Source organism: Nerophis lumbriciformis, linkage group LG30, assembly GCF_033978685.3.
Source record: "Nerophis lumbriciformis linkage group LG30, RoL_Nlum_v2.1, whole genome shotgun sequence".
NCBI classification, from domain to species: Eukaryota; Metazoa; Chordata; class Actinopteri; order Syngnathiformes; family Syngnathidae; genus Nerophis; species Nerophis lumbriciformis.
The window spans coordinates 23572587-23598549 of NC_084577.2; the positions used below are offsets into that span (position 1 = coordinate 23572587).

Genomic DNA, 25963 nt, shown 5'->3' on the forward strand with positions numbered 1-25963 from the left:
CATGGTAACGTTGCTTGGATGGCAACATATGTTGCTCCAAAACCTGTATGTACCTTTCAGCATTAATGGCGCCTTCACAGATGTGTAAGTTACCCATGTCTTGGGCACTAATACACCCCCATACCATCACACATGCTGGCTTTTCAACTTTGCGCCTATAACAATCCGGATGGTTCTTTTCCTCTTTGGTCCGGAGGACACGACGTCCACAGTTTCCAAAAACTATTTGTCACGGAGCGTAGATGGTGAAATCCCTAAATTTGTTGCAATAGCTGGTTGAGAAAGGTTTTTCTTAAACTGTTCAACAATTTGCTCACGCATTTGTTGACAAAGTGGTGACCCTCGCCCCATCCTTGTTTGTGAATGACTGAGCATTTCATGGAATCTACTTTTATACCCAATCATGGCACCCACTTGTTCCCAATTTGCCTGTTCACCTGTGGGATGTTCCAAATAAGTGTTTGATGAGCATTCCTCAACTTTATCAGTATTTATTGCCACCTTTCCCAACTTCTTTGTCACGTGTTGCTGGCATCAAATTCTAAAGTTAATGATTATTTGCAAAAAAAAAAAAAGTTTATCAGTTTGAACATCAAAGATGTTGTCTTTGTAGCATATTCAACTGAATATGGGTTGAAAATGATGTGCAAATGATTGTATTCCGTTTATATTTACATCTAACACAATTTCCCAACTCCTATGGAAACGGGGTTTGTACTGGGAAAGTTCCTGCAGTGGAAAAGGTCCTCCCTCCATCAGTGTGTGAATGTGTGTGTGAATGGGTAAATGTGGAAGTAGTGTCAAAGCGCTTTGAGTACCTTGAAGGTAGAAAAGCGCTATACAAGTACAACCAACTCATTTATGACTGCATCATGTTTTTCTGCCAACAATTGGCTTGTGAAAACAGTCCAATATTTCCCAACCAATAAGCGATAACAAATATTTCGCCTGTCTCGGGTTCAAGCGGAAGAAATTTAAGTAGGGGTGTCAAAAAAATATAAATTATGTGTAACGATTCCAAAATCAAAAAACTAAAAAAAACCCCCCCCAAAAATCGAAAAAAAATAAAAATAGTTTTTTCCCCCCAAATCTGTCCTAAAAAAAATAATAATAATAAAAATTGAAAAAAATAAAAATAGTTTTTCCCCCAAATCTGTCCTGTCCAGCCACTTTTGTAAATGTTTGGGTATAATTTTATCACACAAAACCAGTTTTCTTTCTTTATCTATTTTATGGAGGAACGTAGTTCATCATAGAACTGGAACCCAATATTATTAAAAAAATGTATTGATTTTGAATAGAAAATCGTTTTGAATCAAGAATCGATTCTGAATCGAATCGTTACTAGAGATGTCCGATAATGGCTTTTTTGCCGATATCCAATATTCCGATATTGTCCAACTCTTAATTACCTATTCCGATATCAACCGATACCGATACATACAGTCATGGACTTAACACATTATTATTCCTAATTTTGTTGTGATGCCCCGCTGGATGCATTAAACAATGTAACAAGGTTTTCCAAAATAAATCAACTCAAGTTATGGAAAAAAATGCCAATATGGCACTGCCATATTTATTATTGAAGTCACAAATTGCATTATTTTTTTTAACATGCCTCAAAACAGCAGCTTGTAATTTGGGACATGCGGTGGGGGGGTAGGGGGTTGCGGGAGGTGTATATTGTAGCGTCCCGGAAGAGTTAGTGCTGCAAGGGATTCTGGGTATTTGTTCTGTTGTGTTTATGTTGTGTTACGGTGCGGATGTTCTCCCGAAATGTGTTTGTCATTCTTGTTTGGCGTGGGTTCACAGTGTGGCGCATATTTGTAACAGTGTTAAAGTTGTTTATATGGCCACCCTCAGTGTGACCTGTATGGCTGTGCCTTGCATTCACTTGTGTGTGTGAAAAGCCGTAGATATTATGTGATTGGGCCGGCACGCAAAGGCAGTGCCTTTTAGGTTTATTGACGCTCCGTACTTCTCCCTACGTCCGTGTACACAGCGGCGTTTTAAAAAGTCAGAAATTTCACTTTTTGAAACCGATACCGATCATTTCCGATATTACATTTTAAAGCATTTATCGGCCGATAATATCGGCAGTCCGATATTATCGGACATCTCTAGTGGGATTGAGTGGAGGATGTTGGGAAACAACTGTGACCAAAAGAAGACGTAAAAGTCGCATTCAGGTCGCATTGCCGTTTAGACTGCAGTCGCATTTGAAAAGATCCGATTCTAATCAGATTCGGGCTACCTCCTGATGTGGCCCCAATCTGACGCGAAAAGATCAGTTCTTCAGCGCTTTGGAGCGTTGACACTGGCAAAAAAAAAATCACATCTGTGTCACATGAGGGCAATAAAAAAAATCAGATTTGGTGTGCAGTGTAAACGGGGCTGTAGAGAAGTTTCTTAAAAGCGCACAAATTATGACTAAAGCGGTGAAGCTGTATTTCCTTTTTGCACTTTAATTTTATTGACAGTTTGATTAAAAAACATATTCATCATTAATTTAGTTCAGTTATTTCAGCACAACATAATTGTATGTAAATATATTTTTCATCAGTTACTTATGAGTCCCTTCTAATGCAGTTTTAGTATTTATTTTTCTAATATGCCTGACCTAAGTCTAAGGTTTATGTGTTAAATAAATAATAATCTTTCCGATTAACACATGGTTTGATTTAATTTGACAAGGTTATAAAGTGTAGGGGAGGTTAGATTTATTGAATTTGATTAAAATCAAGAGTAAGATTACTAATTCAACGATATTTGAGTGGGCACTTTTGTAGTGATAAAGTTGGGTCCTGAGGTCAATAAGGTTGAAACCCTTTGTTTAGATCAGAGGTTGGCAACCTGCCCTAGTGGCTCCCTAGAGCTTTTTCACATATGTATGTAAATGGAAAAAATGTGGAGGGAAAATATATTTTTTGTTTTAATATGGTTTCTGTAGGAGGACAAACATGACACAAACCTCCCCTAATTGTTAAAAACCCCACTGTTTATATTAAACATGCTTCACTGATGAGAGTATTTGGCGAGCGCCGTTTTGTCCTACTAATTTCGCCGGCCTTTGAAGTCACCGTAGTTGTGTGGACTGTGACGCAACAGTTTGTTTACATGTGCAACTTTCTCCGACGCTGCCACAGAAAGACGTGTTTTATGCCACTCCTTCTTCGTAGCATTTTGTCCACCAAAAGTGTTATGCTGTGTGTGAATGCACAAAGGTGTGGAGTGCTAATCAGGCATATTTGGTCAGTGAATGACTGCAAGCTAATCGATGCTAACATGCTATTTAGGCTAGCTGTATGTACATATTGCATCATTATCCCTCGTTTTTAGGTATATTTGAGCACATTTAATTTCCTTTACTTATGTCCTCTGTGTATTTAATTTGCATTTGCATGTCTCATGACACATTAACTGTATGTAAAATTGGCTGCATTTCTGATTGTTGTTTGTGTGCCATGTTGTTCCAGACCACAGCAAATGTTACACAGCTTGCAAAGATTGTAATAACACAGTATTACTGTTCAAACTGTGTGTGATGTTACAGTGGCAAAAAATATTAAATATGCTTGTTAAATAAAACCTCTGCATTGTTTCTCATGAATATTTAGGCATACTACGCTACTGTATTTTATTGTTTGTCGTCATGGTGGTACTTGGAGATCAAAGTGTTTTCTGAGGTGGTGCTTAGTGAAAAAAGTTTGACAACCACTGCTCTAGATAATATGAAATTTTGAAACCAATACCGATAATTTCCGATTTTACATTTTAAAGCATTTATCAGCCGATAATATCGTCAGTCCGATATTATTGGACATCCCTAATCGTTGCCCACAAGAATCGAATCGAATGGTGTCCAAAGATTCCCAGCCCTGATTATAAGAATGTATTTTTTCATGCTTCTCTCTGTTTTCACACAATAACTTCTGATGTTGTGTAATCTCAACTGGTATTTCTTATCTTCGTCCACAGACTATTTCCAGACAACGGCGGGATAATCAATTTCGCCAGCTGGTTTGGCTTTGCATTCCCCAACATGATTTTAATGCTGGTATTAACGTGGCTTTGGCTGCAGTTCATTTTTCTGGGCTTTAAGTAAGTAGCCTTTTATATACGTTTTACCACCACAACGCTGTCATTTATTTCTCACTCTCCTCCGCCAGCTTCAGAAAGACATTTGGATGTGGCGTAAAAAGCGCAGGCGATAAGGAGGCCTACCAGGTAATCAAAGATGAGTACAAAAAGTTGGGCAAGATGAGCTTCGCTGAGGCCAGTGTGCTGGTTATCTTCACGCTGCTGGTTCTTCTGTGGTTTACCAGGGAGCCTGGCTTCATACCAGGCTGGGCCACTGTTCTCTTCAACCAAAACAAAAAGTGAGTGCGGCCAGAAATATACTCTAGTACAGGGGTGTCCAAACTGTTGGACTTGGGGGCCACATTGGGCTTAAAGAATTTGGCCGGGGGCCGAAAGTTGACTGCATGCAAAGTAACATGTGTGTATATATATATATATATATATATATATATATATATATATATATATATATATATATATATATATATATATATATATGTATATATATTAGTGTTGTTCCGACACCAATATTTTGGTACCGGTACCAAAATGTATTTCGGTACTTTTTCTGTACTTTACAGTACTTTTCTAAATAAAGGGCACCCATACTTGCCAACCCTCCCGAATTTTCCGGGAGACTCCCGAAATTCAGCGCCTCTCCCGAAAACCTCCCGGGACAAATATTCTCCCGGAAATCTCCCGATTTTCAGCCGGAGCTGGAGGCCACGCCCCCTCCAGCTCCATGCGGACCTGAGTTAAGACAGGGTGACAAGAACTAAATCATCCAGACAAGAGATAAATTGTATTATTATGTTTATCTTACCTAAAAATAAATATATTTATTAATTTAAAAAAAAATAAATAAATAAAAATGTTTACTATATTTTGCTAAAAACATCAAAATGTATTGTATTTTTATTTGTATTTTTTCTGACTCCTTATTACATCCAGGCATTAGAATTATACATTAAAATAAACATATTTGAAATAATTAATTTTAAATGATCATAATAGTTCATTTAAAATGACCATATTTAATTATTAAAATAATTGCTTGTTTATCAACAACTTTAGCATTTTATTCATTACATTTTGAAGCTCTCAGAAGCCAAGTTATGTTATATTCCTTAATATTTATTTATGCAAGTTTAAAGTATCAATTATCTAAACACAGTTTTGTTTGCATATTTTCAGGATGTAGATATATATATATATATATATATATATATATATATATATATATATATATATATATATATATATATATATATATATGTATGAAATACTTAACTTGGTGAATTCTAGCTGTCAATATACTCCTCCCCTCTTAACCACGCCCCCAACCACGCCCTGCCCCACCCCCGACCACGCCCCCACCCCCACCTCCCGAAATCGGAGGCCTCAAGGTTGGCAAGTATGAGGGCACCAGAAAAAATTTCATTATTACCGGTAGCTTTATTTTAACAAAAAATCTTACGGTACATTAAACATTTGTTTCTTATTGCAAGTTTGTCCTTAAACAAAATAGTGAACAAACATTTACTACAAAGCCACGCTGTTGTAACACTTGGCATTGTCTTGCTGAAATAAGCAGGGGCGTCAATGAAAAAGACGTTGCTTTGATGCAACATATGTTGCTCCAAAACCTGTATGTACCTTTCAGCATTAATAGTGCCTTCACAGATGTGTAAGTTACCCATGTCTTGGGCACTAATACACCCCCATACCATCACAGATGCTTGCTTTTGAACTTTGCACCTAGAACAGTCCGGATGGTTCTTTTCCTCTTTGTACAAAGTTTCCAAAAACAATTTGAAATGTGGACTCGTCACACAACAGAACACTTTTACACTTTGCATCAGTCCATCTTAGATGAGCTCGGGCCCAGGCATCAAATTCCGAATGAGCTATTATTTGCAAAAAATAACAAAGTTTATCAGTTCGAACATTAAATATATTGTCTTTGCAGTCTGTTCAATTGAATATAAGTTGAAAAGGATTTGCAAATCATTGTATTCTGTTTTTATTTACCAATTACATAACGTGCCAACTTCACTGGTTTCGGGTTTTGTAAAACGGAGAGGAATATTTAAAGTGATCTAATTGTACACACAAGACTGGAAACAGAAAATATAATGTGGAACTTTAATAAATAATTGTTAGAATAATTGTGTTCCATTGAGTGCCCGGTGAGAAGCAAAAGCTGTCTTTGAAACCTACCAAGAAGAAGGCTCGTAAAACTTCACTGTGTAGGTGGGGAAGCAAGATGAAGGTGTTCTGTTTTCTTTCATGTATTGTAGTCAACAGAAAGATATTGTCTGACCAAAGAACTACAAAAGCGAAGAGGAAGCAGGACCTGACTCCCCTCCAGGCGACCTCTTTTTCAACTGTTTTACGAACCTCTTTTTGAACTCTTTTACGACCTTTTCTGTGACCTGTTTACGACCTTTGCTTTTGAACTGTTGTAATCAAAGGCGATGGCTGTTTACGACCTCGTCCCTTAGAAGCAGCTGTTGTCATGTGGTCAGAGAAAGTCCAAATAAAGAGGCAGGCGTACAATCTTTTGGCAGCGCGTGCTGAGACAAAGAGTACAGTGTGTCCAGGCGTCTCTCCTCAATTGAGCCAAATTTAATTCTGTCTCTGTTTAATTCTTTGCTTCTTGTCTTGTTTAATGGATGTCATCAGTGTTTGAACCTGACAATAATATTTTGTATTTGTTTTTGCATTAAAGGGGAACATTATCACAATTTCAGAAGGGTTAAAACCATTAAAAATCAGTTCCCAGTGGGTTATTTTATTTTTTGAAGTTTTTTTCAAAATTTTACCCATCACGCAATATCCCTAAAAAAAGCTTCAAAGTGCCTGATTTTAACCACCCGTCCATTTTCCTGTGACGTCACATAGTGATGCCAACACAAACAAACATGGCGGAAAGAACAGCAAGCTACAGCGACATTAGCTCGGATTCAGACTCGGATTTCAGCGGCTTAAGCGATTCAACAGATTACGCATGTATTGAAACGGATGGTTGTAGTGTGGAGGCAGGTAGCGAAAACGAAATTGAAGAAGAAACTGAAGCTATTGAGCCATATCGGTTTGAACCGTATGCAAGCGAAACCGACGAAAACGACACGACAGCCAGCGACACGGGAGAAAGCGAGGACGAATTCGGCGATCGCCTTCTAACCAACGATTGGTATGTGTTTGTTTGGCATTAAAGGAAACTAACAACTATGAACTAGGTTTATAGCATATGAAATACATTTGGCAACAACATGCACTTTGAGAGTGCAGACAGCCCAATTTTCATCAATTAATATATTCTGTAGACATACCCTCATCCGCTCTTTTTCCCTGAAAGCTGATCTGTCCAGTTTTGGAGTTGATGTCAGCAGGCCAGTGAAGCTAGGGTCGATATTCTTCTCTTAATCATCTTCGGTGGCATAAGGGACGGTGTGAGCCAAGACATCCAGGGGGTTTAGCTCGCTCGTCTGCGGGAACAAACTGCCACTATTGCTTGCCGTGCTACCGAGGTCCTTTGTCCCTGAATTGCTCACACACTCCGGCAGATTCAATGGGGGTCTGGCGGCAGATTTCTTTGACTTTATCGTTGGAAATGCATCTGCTTTGAGTGTCGTAGGATATCCACACATTCTTGCCATCTCTGTCGTAGCATAGCTTTCGTTGGTAAAGTGTGCGGAACAAACGTCCAATTTCTTGCCACTTTCGCATCTTTGGGCCACTGGTGCAACTTGAATCCGTCCCTCTTCATGTTGTTACACCCTCCGACAACACACCGACGAGGCATGATGTCTCCAAGGTACGGAAAACAGTCGAAAAAATGGAAAATAACAGAGCTGATTTGACTCGGTGTTTGAGAAAATGGCGGATTGCTTCCTGATGTGACGCCACGTTGTGACGAGAGCAAATATTAGAAAGGCGTTTAATTTGCCAAAATTCACCCATTTAGAGTTCGGAAATCGGTTAAAAAAATATATGGTCTTTTTTCCGCAACATCAAGGTATATATTGACGCTTACATAGGTCTGGTGATAATGTTCCCCTTTAAGTGTCTTTTAGGTCTGGTCTAATGCTCTGTTAAGTTTACATGACCTCCTGTTGTTAATATTTAATTTTTACCCATCAGGTACGTGACAGATGGCACCGTGGCCATACTCATGTCGGCACTGTTCTTCTGCATCCCCTCCAGACTTCCAAGACGGGGCCGCAGGTCTGATGACGGTAGGCCAGCCATGTTATATAACGTATATATATTTTGCTGCAGCTGTTACATATACTGTAATATTGTACATGGTAATTGGGATTTGTTATATATTGTATATATTATATAATAATATAATATCATAATATATCAGTATATATTATATACTGTGAATATAATATGTAAATATTACATATATGTTATATTGCTATCATGGTACATTTTTAGTCTTCTTTATACCTTTGTTTTTGCCCTCTTTTTGTGTCCTTGTGTGCATTATCCTTTCCATCCTTTGTAACTGAGCAATGTTGCGTTTGGACCAGTTGTTCCTCCCAGGGAATTCAAGTTGCTGGTCACTCCCAAGCTCTTTTGATGACACATAAGCTGAGTAAGAAGGACCACCAGAGACAGAATAGGTATTTTGTAATTTATTTCCAAAGCCTTTGGAAATAAACGTGAGACCAAATCCCGTACAGAAGCGCTCACTAGCACAGCTAAAATGGTCTAATCTCATATCACGGAAAACACTCTTCTATAACGTCTCCCTTGCCCCCGCCCTCCTTGTCCCTTCCTCCACAGCTGGGTACAGGAACAGATAAGAGAAGGGATTTATTGCTACTCCCCCTGAACTTGAGGATAACCAGAGAAGGAGAGAAATGGAAAAACACTCTCCTCTCCCATCTCTCCCCCCCCACCCCCCACCTCAACACGTGTCCCCTTTGTCTCTTATCTAAAGTCAGCTTTAGACGAGAAGCAGAGAAGATCTCTCCTCACATTCCTAAAATACAAAGTTGGCACACAGTACTTGCAGACAACCAAAAGATAACGAATAAAGAACACTAGCTGTTTTGTAATATGACTATGAAAATAAAGAAGTAACACACAAATATGGACATATGTAATTATCTGCCTCCGTCAGCAACTATGTGGAACAATTTCCCTTGTGGATCATTAAAATGTGTCTGATTCTAAGTCTAAGCATGCAAAACATAGAAGGTGCATTAACACTCTTAAGGGTTGATAATTAGGCCCTATTGGGACGTCTATGTTATTAGTTTGCCCAACCAGTCTACATGTGCTTTGTGGACTTGGAGAAGGCATTCGACCGTGTACCTCGGGAAGTCCTGTGGGGAGTGCTCAGAGAGTATGGGGTAACGGACTGTCTGATTGTGGCGGTCCGCTCCCTGTACGATCAGTGTCAGAGCTTAGTCCGCATTGCCGGCAGTAAGTCGGACCCGTTTCCAGTGAGGGTTGGACTCCGCCAAGGCCGCCCTTTGTCACCCATTCTGTTCATAACTTTTATGGACATAATTTCTAGGCGCAGTCTGGTTTCGTGGCTGCAGGATTAGGTATCTGCTTTTTGCGGATGATGTGGTCCTGATGGCTTCATCTGGCCAAGATCTTCAGCTCTCACTGGATCGGTTCGCAGCCGAGTGTGAAGTGACTGGGATGAGAATCAGCACCTCCAAGTCCGAGTCCATGGTTCTCGCCTGGAAAAGGGTGGAGTGCCATCTCCAGGTTGTGGAGGAGTTCAAGTACCTCGGAGTCTTGTTCACGAGTGAGGGAAGAGTGGATCGTGAGGTCGGCAGGCGGATCGGTGCGGCGTCTTCAGTAATGCGGACGCTGTATCGATCCGTTGTGGTGAAGAAGGAGCTGAGCCGGAAGGCAAAGCTCTCAATTTACTGGTCGATCTACGTTCCCATCCTCACCTATGGTCATGAGCTTTGGGTTATGACCGAAAGGACAAGATCACGGGTACAAGCGGCCGAAATGAGTTTCCTCCGCCAGGTGGCGGGGCTCTCCCTTAGAGATAGGGTGAGGTGGTTCGGGCATCTTTTCAGGATGCCACCCGAACGCCTCCCTAGGGAGGTGTTATGGGCAAGTCCGACCGGTAGGAGGACACGGGAAAGACCCAGGACACGTTGGGAAGACTATGTCTCCCGGCTGGCCTGGGAACGCCTCGGGAAGAGCTGGACGAAGTGGCTGGGGAGAGGAAAGTCTGGGCTTCCCTGCTTAGGCTGCTGCCCCCGCGACTCGACCTCGGATAAGCGGAAGAAGATGGATGGATGGATGGAATAACAATAATAAATACAAATAATATTATTTTACATTATATTATTCAACGGCAAATGTATCTAATTACAATTTCAATAAATTAATGACACATTTAAGTCACTATTTAAATATTAATGTACATTATATGCACTACCTCAATATTAGGACTGTGAATTTTTGTGCATCACACGATCCGATTCGATTCGATTCGATTCTTGGGGTAACGATTCGATTCAGAATCTGATTCAAAACAAGTCTCGATTCAAAATCAGTAAATTTTTTTGATATAAAATTGGGTGCCAGTTCTATGATTAACTATATTATCCCATCATTTTAAGGTTTTTGATTAATTGATTGAGACTTTTATTAGTCGATTGTACAGTACAGTACATATTCCGTACAATTGACCATTAAATGGTAACAACATCCGAATACGTTTTTCAACTTGTTTAAGTCCACGTTAATCAATTCATGGTACAAATATATACAATCAGCATAATACAGTCATCACACAAGTTAATCATCAGAGTATATACATTGAATTATTTACAATATTTACAATCCGGGGGGTGGGATGTGGAGGGGGTTTGGGCGGGGGGGGGGGTTAGGTTTGGTTGATATCAGCACTTCAGTCATCAACAATAATATCATCAGAGAAATGGACATTGTAACAGTGTCGGTCTGACTTGGTAGGATATGTACAGCGAGCAGTGAACATAGTGAGCTCAGAAAGCATAAGAACAAGTATATACATTTGATTATTTACATTTGATTAATTACAATCCGGGGAGGTGGGATGTGGTGGGGGGGAGGGTGTTAGTCTAGGGTTGTAGTTGCCTGGAAGGTATAGTAACATATTACCTACTCAGTGGCCTAGTGGTTGGAGTGTCCGCCCTGAGATCGGTAGGTTGTGGGTTCAAACCCCGGCCGAGTCATACCAAAGACTATAAAAATGGGACCCATTACCTCCCTGCTTGGCACTCAGCATCAAGGGTTGGAATTGGGGGTTAAATCACCAAAAATGATTCCCGGGCGCGGCCACCGCTGCCCAGTGCTGCCCACTGCTCCCCTCACCTCCCAGGGGGTGATCAAGGGTGATGGGTCAAATGCAGAGAATAATTTCGCCACACCTAGTGTGTGTGTGACAATCATTGGTACTTTAACTTTAACTTTAACTTTAGTTAATTGTACTACAAACCCCGTTTCCATATGAGTTGGGAAATTGTGTTAGATGTAAATATAAACGGAATACAATGATTTGTAAATCCTTTTCAACCCATATTCAATTGAATGCACTACAAAGACAACATATTTGATGTTCAAACTCATAAACGGTATTTTTTTTTGCAAATAATAATTAACTTAGAATTTCATGGCTGCAACACGTGCCAAAGTAGTTGGGAAAGGGCATGTTCACCACTGTGTTACATGGCCTTTCCTTTTAACAACACTCAGTAAATGTTTGGGAACTGAGGAGACACATTTTTTTAAGCTTCTCAGGTGGAATTCTTTCCCATTCTTGCTTGATGTACAGCTTAAGTTGTTCAACAGTCCGGGGTCTCCGTTGTGGTATTTTAGGCTTCATAATGCGCCACACATTTTCAATGGGAGACAGTTCTGGACTACAGGCAGGCCAGTGTAGTACTATGAAGCCACGTTGATGTAACACGTGGCTTGGCATTGTCTTGCTGAAATAAGCAGGGGCGTCCATGGTAACGTTGCTTGGATGGCAACATATGTTGCTCCAAAACCTGTATGTACCTTTCAGCATTAATGGCGACTTCAGAGATGTGTAAGTTACCCATGTCTTGGGCACTAATACACCCCCATACCATCACACATGCTGGCTTTTCAACTATGCGCCTATAACAATCCGGATGATTCTTTTCCTTTTTGGTCCGGAGGACACGACGTCCACAGTTTCCAAAAACAATTTGAAATGTAGACTCGTCAGACCACAGAACACTTTTCCACTTTGTATCAGTCCATCTTAGATAAGCTCAGGCCCAGCAAAGCCGACGGCGTTTCTGGGTGTTGTTGATAAACGGTTTTCGCCTTGCATAGGAGAGTTTTAACTTGCACTTACAGGTGTAGCGACCAACTGTAGTTACTGACAGTGGGTTTCTGAAGTGTTCCTGAGCCCATGTGGTGATATCCTTTACACACTGATGTCGCTTGTTGATGCAGTACAGCCTGAGGGATGGAAGGTCACGGGCTTAGCTGCTTACGTGCAGTGATTTCTCCAGATTCTCTGAACCCTTTGATGATATTACGGACCGTAGATGGTGAAATCCCTAAATTCCTTGCAATAGCTGGTTGAGAAAGGTTTTTCTTAAACTGTTCAACAATTTGCTCACGCATTTGTTGACAAAGTGGCGACCCTCGCCCCGTCCTTGTTTGTGAATGACTGAGCATTTCATGGAATCTACTTTTATACCCAATCATGGCACCCACCTGTTGCCTGTTCACCTGTGGGATGTTCCAAATAAGTGTTTGATGAGCATTCCTCAACTTTATCAGTATTTATTGCCACCTTTCCCAACTTCTTTGTCACGTGTTGCTGGCATCAAATTCTAAAGTTAATGATTATTTGCGAAAAAAAAAAAAAAGTTTATCAGTTTGAACATCAAATATGTTGTCTTTGTGGCATATTCAACTGAATATGGGTTGAAAATGATGTGCAAATCATTGTATTCCGTTTATATTTACATCTAACACAATTTCCCAACTCATATGGAAACGGGGTTTGTATATATCGTTAATGCAGGAGGCTGCGATATGAAGTGTATCGCCAAATAGGTTTTAGGCTGTGTCGCTACGTTGAACTAGATTAGATCTGTGTCTGGTGAGAGACATTTCCTGCAGGTTTCGTCACGTGAGGACGTGTTGAGTTTTACGACCTGCCCTCCTTCAAAAGGGAACACATAAAGATACCAGTCAGTAATTTTTACTGCCTGTTAAAAGACATTCAGCTGATTCTGTGCTTTCAAATTGCCCTTGTCGGATCTCCTTACCGACTCGTAGCCTGATATCTTCAAGGTCAAGTTGAGACAATCGCACACGTCGTACCTTCACGCGGATATTGCTCGTACTCAGATTGATCATTCTGGAGCGTGCGAGCTGCGAACCGTTTCTGTGCACAGAAAGGTGACGGATGATTAATACGCAGGCGCTTTGAGAGGGTGGACGGACGCAGGCTTTGAGGTGACACTGTCTTGTGTCCCACTTTGCAACGTGGAAAAATACAAGCCAACATGAACGTTCCAACAGACGTCCTTTTTCCCCCTTTTACTAGTTTATGACATTACATGTTATCTCTTTCAGTTGTTTTATGAACTGTGTGGGTTATGTATGAAATTTTTTTTACACTCTCGTTTAGATAGATCATACTTGCCAACCTTGAGACCTCCGATTTCGGGAGGTGGGGGGTGGGGTGTGGGGGGCGTGGTCGGGGGTGGGGTGTGGGGCGTGGTTGGGGGCGTGGTTAAGATATATATATATATATATATATATATATATATACAATGTTACAAGAATAAAGTTGAGGTGTTACAAGGATGAAGTCGTAATGTTACCAAAACAAAGTTGTAATGTTACAAAAATAAAGTTGCAGTGTTACACGGATGAATTCGTATTGTTATGAAAACAAACCGTAATGTTCCAAAATTAACGTTTCAGTGTTACCTGCAGAAATCGTAAAACTACAAAAACAAATTCGTAATGTCACAGGAATTAAGTTGCAAGTGTTACAAGGATAACGTTCTAATATTGCAGGAACAAAGTCATAATGTTACAAGAATAACATTGAGGTGTTACAAGGATGAAGTCGTAATGTTACCAAAACAAAGTCGTAATGTTACAAAAATAAAGTTGCAGTGTTACACGGATGAATTCGTATTGTTATGAAAACAACCCGTAATGTTCCAAAATTAACGTTTCAGTGTTACCTGCAGAAATCGTAAAACTACAAAAACAAATTCGTAATGTCACAGGAATTAAGTTGCAAGTGTTACAAGGATAAAGTTCTAATATGGCAGGAACAAAGTCATAATGTTACAAGAATAAAGTTGAGGTGTTACAAGGATGAAGTCGTAATGTTACCAAAACAAAGTCGTAATTTTACAAAAATAAAGTTGCAGTGTTACACGGATTAATTCGTATTGTTATGAAAAACAAAGTCGTAATGTTCCAAAATTAACGTTTCTGTGTTACCTGCAGAAATCGTAAAACTACAAAAACAAATTCGTAATGTCACAGGAAGTAAGTTGCAGTGTTACGAAAATAAAGTTTCAGTGTTAGCTGTAGAAGTCGTAATGTTACAAAAACAAAGCCGTAATGTGACAGGAATTAAGTTTCAAGTGTTACAAGTATAAAGTTATAATATTGCAGGAACAAAGTCATAATGTTACAAGAATAAAGTTGAGGTGTTACAAGGATGAAGTCGTAATGTTACCAAAACAAAGTTGTAATGTTACAAAAATAAAGTTGCAGTGTTACACGGATGAATTCGTATTGTTATGAAAACAAAGTCGTAATGTTCCAAAATTAACGTTTCAGTGTTACCTGCAGAAATCGTAAAACTACAAAAACAAATTCGTAATGTCACAGGAAGTAAGTTGCAGTGTTACGAAAATAACGTTTCAGTGTTAGCTGTAGAAGTCGTAATGTGACAGGAATTAACTTGCAAGTGTTACAAGGATAAAGTTCTGATATTTCAGGAACAAAGTCATAATGTTACAAGAATAAAGTTGAGGTGTTACAAGGATGAAGTCGTAATGTTACCAAAACAAAGTCGTAATGTTACAAAAATAAAGTCGCAGTGTTACACAGAGGAAGTTGTAATGTAACCAAAACAAAGTCGTAATGTTGCGAAAATAACGTTTCAGTGTTAGCTGTAGAAGTCGTAATGTTACAAAAACAAAGCCGTAGTGTGACAGGAATTAACTTGCAAGTGTTACAAGGATAAAGTTCTGATATTTCAGGAACAAAGTCATAATGTTACAAGAATAAAGTTGAGGTGTTACAAGGATGAAGTCGTAATGTTACCAAAACAAAGTCGTAATGTTACAAAAATAAAGTTGCAGTGTTACACGGATTAATTCATATTGTTATGAAAACACAGTCGTAATGTTACAAAATTAACGTTTCAGTGTTACCTGCAGAAATCCTAAAACTACAAAAACTAATTTGTAATGTCACAGGAAGTAAGTTGCAGTGTTACGGAAATAAAGTTTCAGTGTTAGCTGTAGAAGTCGTAATGTTACAAAAACAAAGCCGTAATGTGACAGGAATTAACTTACAAGTGTTACAAGGATAAAGTTCTGATATTTCAGGAACAAAGTCATAATGTTACAAGAATAAAGTTGAGGTGTTATAAGGATGAAGTCGTAATGTTACCAAAACAAAGTCGTAATGTTACAAAAATAAAGTTGCAGTGTTACACAGAGGAAGTTGTAATGTAACCAAAACAAAGTCGTAATGTTACGAAAATAACGTTTCAGTGTTAGCTGTAGAAGTTGTAATGTTACAAAAACAAAGCCGTAATGTGACAGGAATTAAGTGGCAAGTGTTACAAGGATAAAGTTCTGATATTTCAGGAACAAAGTCATAATGTTACAAGAATAAAGTTGAGGTGTTACAAGGATGAAGTTGTAATGTTACCAAAACAAAGTCGTAATGTTACAAAAATAAAGTTGCAGTGTTACACGGATGAATTCGTATTGTTATGAAAACAACCCGTAATGTTCCAAAATTAACGTTTCAGTGTTACCTGCAGAAATTGTAAAACTACAAAAACAAATTCGTAATGTCACAGGAATTAAGTTGCAAGTGTTACAAGGATAAAGTTCTAATATTGCAGGAACAAAGTCATAATGTTACAAGAATAACATTGAGGTGTTACAAGGATGAAGTCGTAATGTTACCAAAACAAAGTCGTAATGTTACAAAAATGAAGTTGCAGTGTTACACAGAGGAAGTTGTAATGTAACCAAAACAAAGTCGTAATGTTACGAAAATAACGTTTCAGTGTTAGCTGTAGAAGTTGTAATGTTACAAAAACAAAGCCGTAATGTGACAGGAATTAAGTGGCAAGTGTTACAAGGATAAAGTTCTGATATTTCAGGAACAAAGTCATAATGTTACAAGAATAAAGTTGAGGTGTTACAAGGATGAAGTCGTAATGTTCCAAAATTAACGTTTCAGTGTTACCTGCAGAAATCGTAAAACTACAAAAACAAATTCGTAATGTCACAGGAATTAAGTTGCAAGTGTTACAAGGATAACGTTCTAATATTGCAGGAACAAAGTCATAATGTTACAAGAATAACATTGAGGTGTTACAAGGATGAAGTCGTAATGTTACCAAAACAAAGTCGTAATGTTACAAAAATAAAGTTGCAGTGTTACACGGATGAATTCGTATTGTTATGAAAACAACCCGTAATGTTCCAAAATTAACGTTTCAGTGTTACCTGCAGAAATCGTAAAACTACAAAAACAAATTCGTAATGTCACAGGAATTAAGTTGCAAGTGTTACAAGGATAAAGTTCTAATATGGCAGGAACAAAGTCATAATGTTACAAGAATAAAGTTGAGGTGTTACAAGGATGAAGTCGTAATGTTACCAAAACAAAGTCGTAATTTTACAAAAATAAAGTTGCAGTGTTACACGGATTAATTCGTATTGTTATGAAAAACAAAGTCGTAATGTTCCAAAATTAACGTTTCTGTGTTACCTGCAGAAATCGTAAAACTACAAAAACAAATTCGTAATGTCACAGGAAGTAAGTTGCAGTGTTACGAAAATAAAGTTTCAGTGTTAGCTGTAGAAGTCGTAATGTTACAAAAACAAAGCCGTAATGTGACAGGAATTAAGTTTCAAGTGTTACAAGTATAAAGTTATAATATTGCAGGAACAAAGTCATAATGTTACAAGAATAAAGTTGAGGTGTTACAAGGATGAAGTCGTAATGTTACCAAAACAAAGTTGTAATGTTACAAAAATAAAGTTGCAGTGTTACACGGATGAATTCGTATTGTTATGAAAACAAAGTCGTAATGTTCCAAAATTAACGTTTCAGTGTTACCTGCAGAAATCGTAAAACTACAAAAACAAATTCGTAATGTCACAGGAAGTAAGTTGCAGTGTTACGAAAATAACGTTTCAGTGTTAGCTGTAGAAGTCGTAATGTGACAGGAATTAACTTGCAAGTGTTACAAGGATAAAGTTCTGATATTTCAGGAACAAAGTCATAATGTTACAAGAATAAAGTTGAGGTGTTACAAGGATGAAGTCGTAATGTTACCAAAACAAAGTCGTAATGTTACAAAAATAAAGTCGCAGTGTTACACAGAGGAAGTTGTAATGTAACCAAAACAAAGTCGTAATGTTGCGAAAATAACGTTTCAGTGTTAGCTGTAGAAGTCGTAATGTTACAAAAACAAAGCCGTAGTGTGACAGGAATTAACTTGCAAGTGTTACAAGGATAAAGTTCTGATATTTCAGGAACAAAGTCATAATGTTACAAGAATAAAGTTGAGGTGTTACAAGGATGAAGTCGTAATGTTACCAAAACAAAGTCGTAATGTTACAAAAATAAAGTTGCAGTGTTACACGGATTAATTCATATTGTTATGAAAACACAGTCGTAATGTTACAAAATTAACGTTTCAGTGTTACCTGCAGAAATCCTAAAACTACAAAAACTAATTTGTAATGTCACAGGAAGTAAGTTGCAGTGTTACGGAAATAAAGTTTCAGTGTTAGCTGTAGAAGTCGTAATGTTACAAAAACAAAGCCGTAATGTGACAGGAATTAACTTACAAGTGTTACAAGGATAAAGTTCTGATATTTCAGGAACAAAGTCATAATGTTACAAGAATAAAGTTGAGGTGTTATAAGGATGAAGTCGTAATGTTACCAAAACAAAGTCGTAATGTTACAAAAATAAAGTTGCAGTGTTACACAGAGGAAGTTGTAATGTAACCAAAACAAAGTCGTAATGTTACGAAAATAACGTTTCAGTGTTAGCTGTAGAAGTTGTAATGTTACAAAAACAAAGCCGTAATGTGACAGGAATTAAGTGGCAAGTGTTACAAGGATAAAGTTCTGATATTTCAGGAACAAAGTCATAATGTTACAAGAATAAAGTTGAGGTGTTACAAGGATGAAGTTGTAATGTTACCAAAACAAAGTCGTAATGTTACAAAAATAAAGTTGCAGTGTTACACGGATGAATTCGTATTGTTATGAAAACAACCCGTAATGTTCCAAAATTAACGTTTCAGTGTTACCTGCAGAAATTGTAAAACTACAAAAACAAATTCGTAATGTCACAGGAATTAAGTTGCAAGTGTTACAAGGATAAAGTTCTAATATTGCAGGAACAAAGTCATAATGTTACAAGAATAACATTGAGGTGTTACAAGGATGAAGTCGTAATGTTACCAAAACAAAGTCGTAATGTTACAAAAATGAAGTTGCAGTGTTACACAGAGGAAGTTGTAATGTAACCAAAACAAAGTCGTAATGTTACGAAAATAACGTTTCAGTGTTAGCTGTAGAAGTTGTAATGTTACAAAAACAAAGCCGTAATGTGACAGGAATTAAGTGGCAAGTGTTACAAGGATAAAGTTCTGATATTTCAGGAACAAAGTCATAATGTTACAAGAATAAAGTTGAGGTGTTACAAGGATGAAGTCGTAATGTTACCAAAACAAAGTCGTAATGTTACAAAAATAAAGTCGCAGTGTTACACGGATGAATTCATATTGTTATGAAAACAAAGTCGTAATGTTACAAAATTAACGTTTCTGTGTTACCTGCAGAAATCGTAAAACTACAAAAACAAATTCGTAATGTCACAGGAATTAAGTTGCAAGTGTTACAAGGATAAAGTTCTAATATTGCAGGAACAAAGTCATAATGTTACAAGAATAACATTGAGGTGTTACAAGGATGAAGTCGTAATGTTACCAAAACAAAGTCGTAATGTTACAAAAATGAAGTTGCAGTGTTACACAGAGGAAGTTGTAATGTAACCAAAACAAAGTCGTAATGTTACGAAAATAAAGTTTCAGTTTCAGTTTCAGCTGTAGAAGTCGTAATGTTACAAAAACAAAGCCGTAATGTGACAGGAATTAAGTTGCAAGAGTTACAAGGATAACGTTCTGATATTTCAGGAACAAAGTCATAATGTTACAAGAATAAAGTTGAGGTGTTACAAGGATGAAGTCGTATTGTTACCAAAATAAAGTTGCAGTGTTACACGGATTAATTCGTATTGTTATGAAAACAAAGTCGTAATGTTACACAATTAACGTTTCTGTGTTACCTGCAGAAATCGTAAAACTACAAAAACAAATTCGCAATGTCAGAGGAAGTAAGTTGCAGTGTTACACGGATAAAGTCATAATGTTACAAGAATAAAGTTGCAATGTTTCACAGGTAAAATCAAAAATGTTACAGGAACATAGTGATAATGTTGCAAGAAAAATAGTTGCAACTTTACATGGACAAAGTTGTAATGTCACACAAACAAATGGAATTGCAGTGTTACACTGATGAAGTCGTAATGTAACGAAAACAAAGTTGTAACACGGATCAATTTGTTATATAGCAGGCACAAAGTCACACCGTTACAAGACTAAAACTGCATCGTCAGAAGGAACATGTTATTAGAACACAGGGATAATGATAAGAAAATAAAGTTGCAACGGATCCTTGGGAATGGATTAATAACAAAAACCGAAGTACCACTATACTCATGTTTATCACCATATCTGTGGAATGATGTTTCCAACTTGTTTCCTATGATCTCTGCATTAAAATAGAAGCTAATGAAGCTCCATGTCCACTGCTAACTTGGGATGTGGTCCATCAGAAGATGCCGTGGGACATCATTTTGCTCCTGGGAGGAGGCTTCGCTTTGGCCCATGGCAGTGAGGTAATGCGGGTCAAAGAAGATCAGATTTTTCTTCTCAGGTGTTTGGACAATCCTGTTTCTTTTGTTTAGGTGTCTGGACTTTCCAAATGGTTGGGGGACAGTCTCATACCGCTGCAGAGCATCCCTCCTTTTGCCATCTCCATTGTGTTGTGTCTGATGGTGGCCATGTTCACGGAATGTTCCAGCAACACCGCCACCACCACTCTGTTCCTACCAATACTCGGCGCCATGGTGAGGATCGTACTTTACTCACATCCACATTTCTTCAGTTGTTTTTTGTTTTTTTGCACACCTCCATTGTTGCGCATTAACTGTTTAACCATGGCTCGGTGTTACCGACTAGTATGAGCGCTACACCTTAAAGAAAATACCAGAAAAAAGTGGCAACGTTAAAAAATAATACGGTAATTTGTGACGAGAATAAAGTGCCAGTGCTACGAGAATAAAAAATCAATGTTATGAAGATTAATTTGTAACGTCACGTAAATAATGTCACAATGTTACAAAAAACATTTGCAGAGTAACGCTGATAAAGTTGTAATTTTCTAATAAAAAAGTGTCAGTTGTACAAGAACGTTACGAGAACAAAGTCAGAATGTTTCGAGAAAAAAAAAGGCATAATGTTACAAGTATAAAGTGCAATATTACACGGATTAAGTCGTAATGTTACAAGAATAAAGTTGTCATTTTCTAATAAAAAAGTGTCAGTTGTACAAGAACGTTACGAGAAGAAAGTCAGAATGTTTCGAGAAAAAAAGGCATAATGTTACAAGGATAAAGTGCAGTATTACACGGATTAAGTCGTAATGTTACAAGAATAAAGTTGTAATTTTCTAATAAAAAAGTGTCAGTTGTACAAGAACGTTACGAGAACAAAGTCAGAATGTTTCAAGTAAAAAAAAGGCATAATGTTACAAGGATAAAGTCGTAATGTTACAAGAATACATTTGCAACGTTACTAGAATAAACTTGTAATGGTACGAAAACAAGTTTGTGACGTTCTGAGAGTGAAGTTGTAGCATTAGGAGAATGAAATTAGTTTTAAGAGAATAAAGTGGTAACGTTACGTAAATAATGGCACAATGTTACAAGAATACATTTGCAGTGTAACGCCGATAAAGTTGTAATTTTACGATAAAAAAAGTGTCAGTTGTACAAGAACGTTACGAGAACAAAGTCAGAATGTTTTGAAAAAAATGTCATAATGTTACAAGAATAAAGTGTAGCATTACACGGATTAAGTCGTAATGTTACAAGAATAAATTAGCAACGTTACGAGAATAAACTTGTAATGGTACAAAAACAAGTTTGTGACATTCTGAGAGTGAAGTTGTAGCATTAGGAGAATGAAATTAGTTTTAAGAGAATAAAGTGGTAACGTTACGTAAATAATGGCACAATGTTGCAAGAATACATTTGCAGTGTAACGCCGATAAAGTTGTAATTTTACGATAAAAAAAGTGTCAGTTGTACAAGAACGTTACGAGAACAAAGTCAGAATGTTTTGAAAAAAATGTCATAATGTTACAAGAATAAAGTGTAGCATTACACGGATTAAGTCGTAATGTTACAAGAATAAATTAGCAACGTTACGAGAATAAACTTGTAATGGTACAAAAACAAGTTTGTGACATTCTGAGAGTGAAGTTGTAGCATTAGGAGAATGAAATTAGTGTTAAGAGAATGAAGTGGTAATGTTACGTAAATAATGTCACAATGTTACAAGAATACATTTGCAGTGTAGCGCCGATAAAGTTGTAATTTTACAATTAAAAAAACTGTCAGTTGTACAAGGACGTTACGAGAACCAAGTCAGAATGTTTAGACAAAAAGGTCATAATGTTACAAGGATAAAGTGCAGTGTTACACGGATTAAGTCGTAATGGTACAAGAATAAATTTGCTACGTTACTAGAATAAACTTGTAACGGTACAAAAACAAGTTTGTGATGTTCTGAGAGTGAAGTTGTAGCATTAGGAGACTGAAATTAGTGTTAAGAGAATAAAGCAGTAACGTTTCGTAATAATGTCAAAATGTTACAAGAATACATTTGCAGTGCAACGCCGATAAAGTTGTAATTTTCTAATAAAAAAGTGTCAGTTGTACAAGGACGTTACGAGAACAAAGTCAGTATGTTTCTAAAAAAGGCATAATGTTACAAGGATAAAGTGCAGTATTACACGGATTAAGTCGTAATGTTACAAGAATAAATTTGCAACGTTACTAGAATAAACTTGTAATGGTACAAAAACAAGTTTGTGACGTTCTGAGAGTGAAGTTGTAGCATTAGGATAATTAAATTAGTGTTTCGAGAATAAAGTGGTAACGTTTCGTAAATAATGTCACAATGTTACAAGAATACATTTGCAGTGTAACGCCGATAAAGTTGTAATTTTCTAATAAAAAAGTGTCAGTTGTACAAGAACGTTACGAGAACAAAGTCAGTATGTTTCTAAAAAAGGCATAATGTTACAAGGATAAAGTGCAGTATTACACGGATTAAGTCGTAATGGTACAAGAATAAATCTGCTACGTTACTAGAATAAACTTGTAATGGTACGAAAACAAGTTTGTGACGTTCTGAGAGTGAAGTTGTAGTTTTAGGAGAATGAAATTAGTGTTAAGAGAATAAAGTGGTAATGTTTCGTAAATAATGTCACAATGTTACGAGAATACATTTGCAGTGTAACACCGATAAAGTTGTAATTTTCTAATAAAAAAGTGTCAGTTGTACAAGAACGTTACGGGAACAAAGTCAGTATGTTTCTAAAAAAAGGCATAATGTTACAAGTGAAGTTGTAGCATTAGGAGAATGAAATTAGTTTTAAGAGAATAAAGTGGTAATGTTACGTAAATAATGGCACAATGTTGCAAGAATACATTTGCAGTGTAACGCCGATAAAGTTGTAATTTTACGATAAAAAAAGTGTCAGTTGTACAAGAACGTTACGAGAACAAAGTCAGAATGTTTTGAAAAAAATGTCATAATGTTACAAGAATAAAGTGTAGCATTACACGGATTAAGTCATAATGTTACAAGAATAAATTAGCAACGTTACGAGAATAAACTTGTAATGGTACAAAAACAAGTTTGTGACATTCTGAGAGTGAAGTTGTAGCATTAGGAGAATGAAATTAGTTTTAAGAGAATAAAGTGGTAACGTTACGTAAATAATGGCACAATGTTGCAAGAATACATTTGCAGTGTAACGCCGATAAAGTTGTAATTTTACGATAAAAAAAGTGTCAGTTGTACAAGAACGTTACGAGAACAAAGTCAGAATGTTTTGAAAAAAATGTCATAATGTTACAAGAATAAAGTGTAGCATTACACGGATTAAGTCGTAATGTTACAAGAATAAATTAGCAACGTTACGAGAATAAACTTGTAATGGTACAAAAACAAGTTTGTGACATTCTGAGAGTGAAGTTGTAGCATTAGGAGAATGAAATTAGTGTTAAGAGAATGAAGTGGTAATGTTACGTAAATAATGTCACAATGTTACAAGAATACATTTGCAGTGTAGCGCCGATAAAGTTGTAATTTTACAATTAAAAAAACTGTCAGTTGTACAAGAACGTTACGAGAACCAAGTCAGAATGTTTAGACAAAAAGGTCATAATGTTACAAGGATAAAGTGCAGTGTTACACGGATTAAGTCGTAATGGTACAAGAATAAATTTGCTACGTTACTAGAATAAACTTGTAACGGTACAAAAACAAGTTTGTGATGTTCTGAGAGTGAAGTTGTAGCATTAGGAGACTGAAATTAGTGTTAAGAGAATAAAGCAGTAACGTTTCGTAATAATGTCAAAATGTTACAAGAATACATTTGCAGTGCAACGCCGATAAAGTTGTAATTTTCTAATAAAAAAGTGTCAGTTGTACAAGGACGTTACGAGAACAAAGTCAGTATGTTTCTAAAAAAGGCATAATGTTACAAGGATAAAGTGCAGTATTACACGGATTAAGTCGTAATGTTACAAGAATAAATTTGCAACGTTACTAGAATAAACTTGTAATGGTACAAAAACAAGTTTGTGACGTTCTGAGAGTGAAGTTGTAGCATTAGGAGAATGAAATTAGTTTTAAGAGAATAAAGTGGTAACGTTATGTAAATAATGGCACAATGTTACAAGAATACATTTGCAGTGTAACGCCGATAAAGTTGTAATTTTACGATAAAAAAAGTGTCAGTTGTACAAGAACGTTACGAGAACAAAGTCAGAATGTTTTGAAAAAAATGTCGTAATGTTACAAGAATAAAGTGTAGCATTACACGGATTAAGTCGTAATGTTACAAGAATAAATTAGCAACGTTACTAGAATAAACCTGTAATGGTACAAAAACAAGTTTGTGACATTCTGAGAGTGAAGTTGTAGCATTAGGAGAATGAAATTAGTGTTAAGAGAATGAAGTGGTAATGTTACGTAAAAAATGTCACAATGTTACAAGAATACATTTGCAGTGTAATGCCGATAAAGTTGTAATTTTCTAATAAAAAACTGTCAGTTGTACAAGGACGTTACGAGAACAAAGTCAGAATGTTTCTAAAAAAAGGCATAATGTTACAAGGATAAAGTGTAGTATTACATGGATTAAGTCGTAATGGTGCAAGAATAAATTTTCTACGTTACTAGAATAAACTTGTAACGGTACAAAAACAAGTTTGTGACATTCTGAGAGTGAAATTGTAGCATTAGGAGAATGAAATTAGTGTTAAGAGAATAAAGTGGTAAAGTTTCTTAATAATGTCACAATGTTACAAGAATACATTTGCAGTGTAACGCCGATAAAGTTGTCATTTTCTAATAAAAAAGTGTCAGTTGTACAAGGACGTTACGAGAACAAAGTCAGAATGTTTCGAAAAAAAATGTCATAATGTAACAAGGATAAAGTGCAGTATTACACGGATTAAGTCGTAATGGTACAAGAATAAATTTGCTACGTTACTAGAATAAACTTGTAATGGTACAAAAACAAGTTTGAGACGTTCTGAGAGTGAAGTTGTAACACTAGGAGAATTAAATTAGTGTTAAGAGAATAAAGTGGTAACGTTTCGTAAATAATGTCACAATGTTACAAGAATACATTTGCAGTGTAACATCGATAAAGTTGTAATTTTCTAATAAAAAAGTGTCAGTTGTACAAGGACATTACGAGAACAAAGTCAGATTGTTTCTAAAAAAAGGCATAATGTTACAAGGATAAAGTGCAGTATTGCACGGATTAAGTCGTAATGTTACAAAAACAAAGTTGTAATGTTGCAATAATAAGCTGCAGTGTTACATAGATAAAGTAGCAATGTTACAAGAACAAAGATGTAACGTCAGGAGAATTAGGTCACAGTGTTACTCAAACTACCGTAAGTCAAAACGTTACGACAACAAAGTTGTAGTGGTACAACGATAAAGTTGTAATGTTGGCAGAAAAAAGTTTAAATGTTACTATAATTAGGTTGTGATGTTACACGTGTAAAGCCTTAATGTTACGAAAATAAACTCTTAATGTTACACATACAAATTTGCAGCGTTACAAAGATAAAATAATAGCGCCAGGAGGATTCACTGTGTTACTCGAATAAAGCGAAAAATGACACAAAGTTGCAGTGTTGCAAGAATAAAGTCATACAAGAACAAAGTCGTAATGTCCCA

The 25963-nt window shown here is 36.9% G+C and overlaps 1 protein-coding gene across 2 annotated transcripts in view; it reads left to right on the forward strand.

Moving 5' to 3' along the window:
• LOC133572805 (solute carrier family 13 member 2-like) overlaps positions 1–25963 on the forward strand; it is a 47442-nt gene that overhangs the window by 15716 nt on the left and 5763 nt on the right. For both annotated transcript variants that reach the window (XM_061925831.1, XM_061925829.1), the window contains exons 7-11: positions 3982–4104; positions 4173–4382; positions 8230–8324; positions 20195–20307; positions 20377–20538. In XM_061925831.1, the coding sequence (XP_061781815.1) occupies positions 3982–4104; positions 4173–4382; positions 8230–8324; positions 20195–20307; positions 20377–20538 (703 nt within the window). The remainder of the gene's footprint in view (positions 1–3981; positions 4105–4172; positions 4383–8229; positions 8325–20194; positions 20308–20376; positions 20539–25963) is intronic.